Here is a 1,542-nt window from a genome sequence, read left to right as displayed (position 1 = left end):
CAGTACCGTGTGCACTAGCTTCCTTTCGTAGTAGCCATCTTGCCATCTATGGTATGCATGGCCACCACGAATACAAAGCCCGCTACAGTCAAAGGCTCTGAAGGAGCAGAGCTTAAGGGTGCCTTGGTCCTCGTGGAGAATGCCTCGTGAATGTCCATGTTAAAGACGGGCAGGAAAGGCCAGAGCCAAGAACAGGGTGCAGGCACATAGATAAAGGCAGCACACGTCTGAAGCATGTGTGCCTCACAGATAAAAAACAGGCGTGAGATCATATAACCTGTGACACTAACGTAAAAAAAGCAAGGCCACGGGGAGGCAAAAGAACACGATCGTCAGTGCCATATTCTTGTCACTGGAGTTCCAAGGGAAAAGAGTGCACAGAGGCCGACACGGAGAGAAGGCAGACAGCCCCACACCTGTGGTCCAGCAGGAGGTAGTAGGGAGACTTGTGCAGATTACTTGGGTTTCTTGGCCCCAGGCTCGGGGGTCTCCACCGGCTGCTTCGCGGCGCCTTGCCTGCCCTCCTTTCCTTTCTCGCCACGGGCCCCTTCACTCATAAGGTAGTACTGCAGGGGGTTGGGCCACAGCTCCTCATTGATAATCTCAACAATCTTGTCGGACTCAATAGAGGTGTGGTTTGAAAACCACCCGAAGAAGCTAGGGCTGTTGTCTGGGCTCCCCTGGCTTAGGGACTGGAGATCGTGTCCCGGGAGCCACTGGATTGGAGTCGAACGAGACACCACCTGGCCTGAAGGGCCACACCCATATTCCTTGATGAGCACCTTGTTTTGGAAATAGGGGTTGCGCTCGAAGTAGAACTTGATTTTGTAGCCCAGCCTGGCGAGGCCGAGCTCTTCCACCTCCAGGCTGTTCAAGTAGCTGAGCACTTCTTTATCTTTGCTGTTCAGGAAGGATGAGAGCTGGGGGTGGTTCTGCAAAGCCTGCCCCCAGAAGCCCGGGACGCTCTGGATGAGCAGGTTCCTGCGCTCTAAGTGGTGCAGCCGCAACTGCCCAAACTTGCGCGAGAGGCGAAGGTAGGCCCTGTCGGCCTGGGCGTTCATGGTCTCCAGCTTCTGCTGGACCGTCTCCAGCGTATCCATGCTGCCGTCCGTCGCCGGGGTCCCTGCCCCTGCATCCTTCTCCGCCTTCTGTTCCTCTTCCTCTGGGACAGACGCATCCTCCCCAGCGGGGTCCCTCTTGGGCTTCCCCCCTGGGGCCTTCTTCCCAGCGAGCCCACGCAGATTTCGAACGCGGGGGCCGTTTCTCAGCCTCCCCACGGTTCCCACGGTTCCGACGAAGACAGTGTCCGCCGCCAGGCGCTCCGAGAGGGACGTGGCCTTCCCCAGGCCGAGCCTGGACGCAGCCTGCCCGCGCTCCCCCGCCGCGCGCAGCGCGAGGCCGCAGTCCAGCGGGAGCTGGGAGGCGTCCTCCTCCGGCCCCGGGAGCTGGAGCGCGGCGCTTTCCAGGCCGCCCCACCCCGCGCCAGCCTGCACCTGTGCCGCCGGGGGCTCCTCCCCGAGCCGCTGGCCCTGCGGAGGGTCC

The 1,542-nt window shown here is 60.6% G+C and overlaps 1 protein-coding gene across 1 annotated transcript in view; it reads right to left on the bottom strand.

Annotated features, from left to right (window-relative positions):
- Positions 1–88: 88 nt before the first annotated feature.
- Positions 89–1,542, bottom strand: part of LOC102417470 (testis-specific Y-encoded-like protein 5) — a 28,830-nt gene continuing 27,376 nt past the window's right edge. Inside the window, exon 2 of the mRNA XM_023745479.1 lies at positions 89–1,529. Within this exon, the coding sequence (XP_023601247.1) occupies positions 456–1,529 (1,074 nt within the window). The 3' untranslated portion in view covers positions 89–455. The remainder of the gene's footprint in view (positions 1,530–1,542) is intronic.

The sequence above is a fragment of the Myotis lucifugus genome, unplaced genomic scaffold (assembly GCF_000147115.1).
Source record: "Myotis lucifugus unplaced genomic scaffold, Myoluc2.0 scaffold_548, whole genome shotgun sequence".
Lineage (NCBI taxonomy): Eukaryota > Metazoa > Chordata > Mammalia > Chiroptera > Vespertilionidae > Myotis > Myotis lucifugus.
This window is presented reverse-complemented; position numbering and strand designations above follow the sequence as displayed.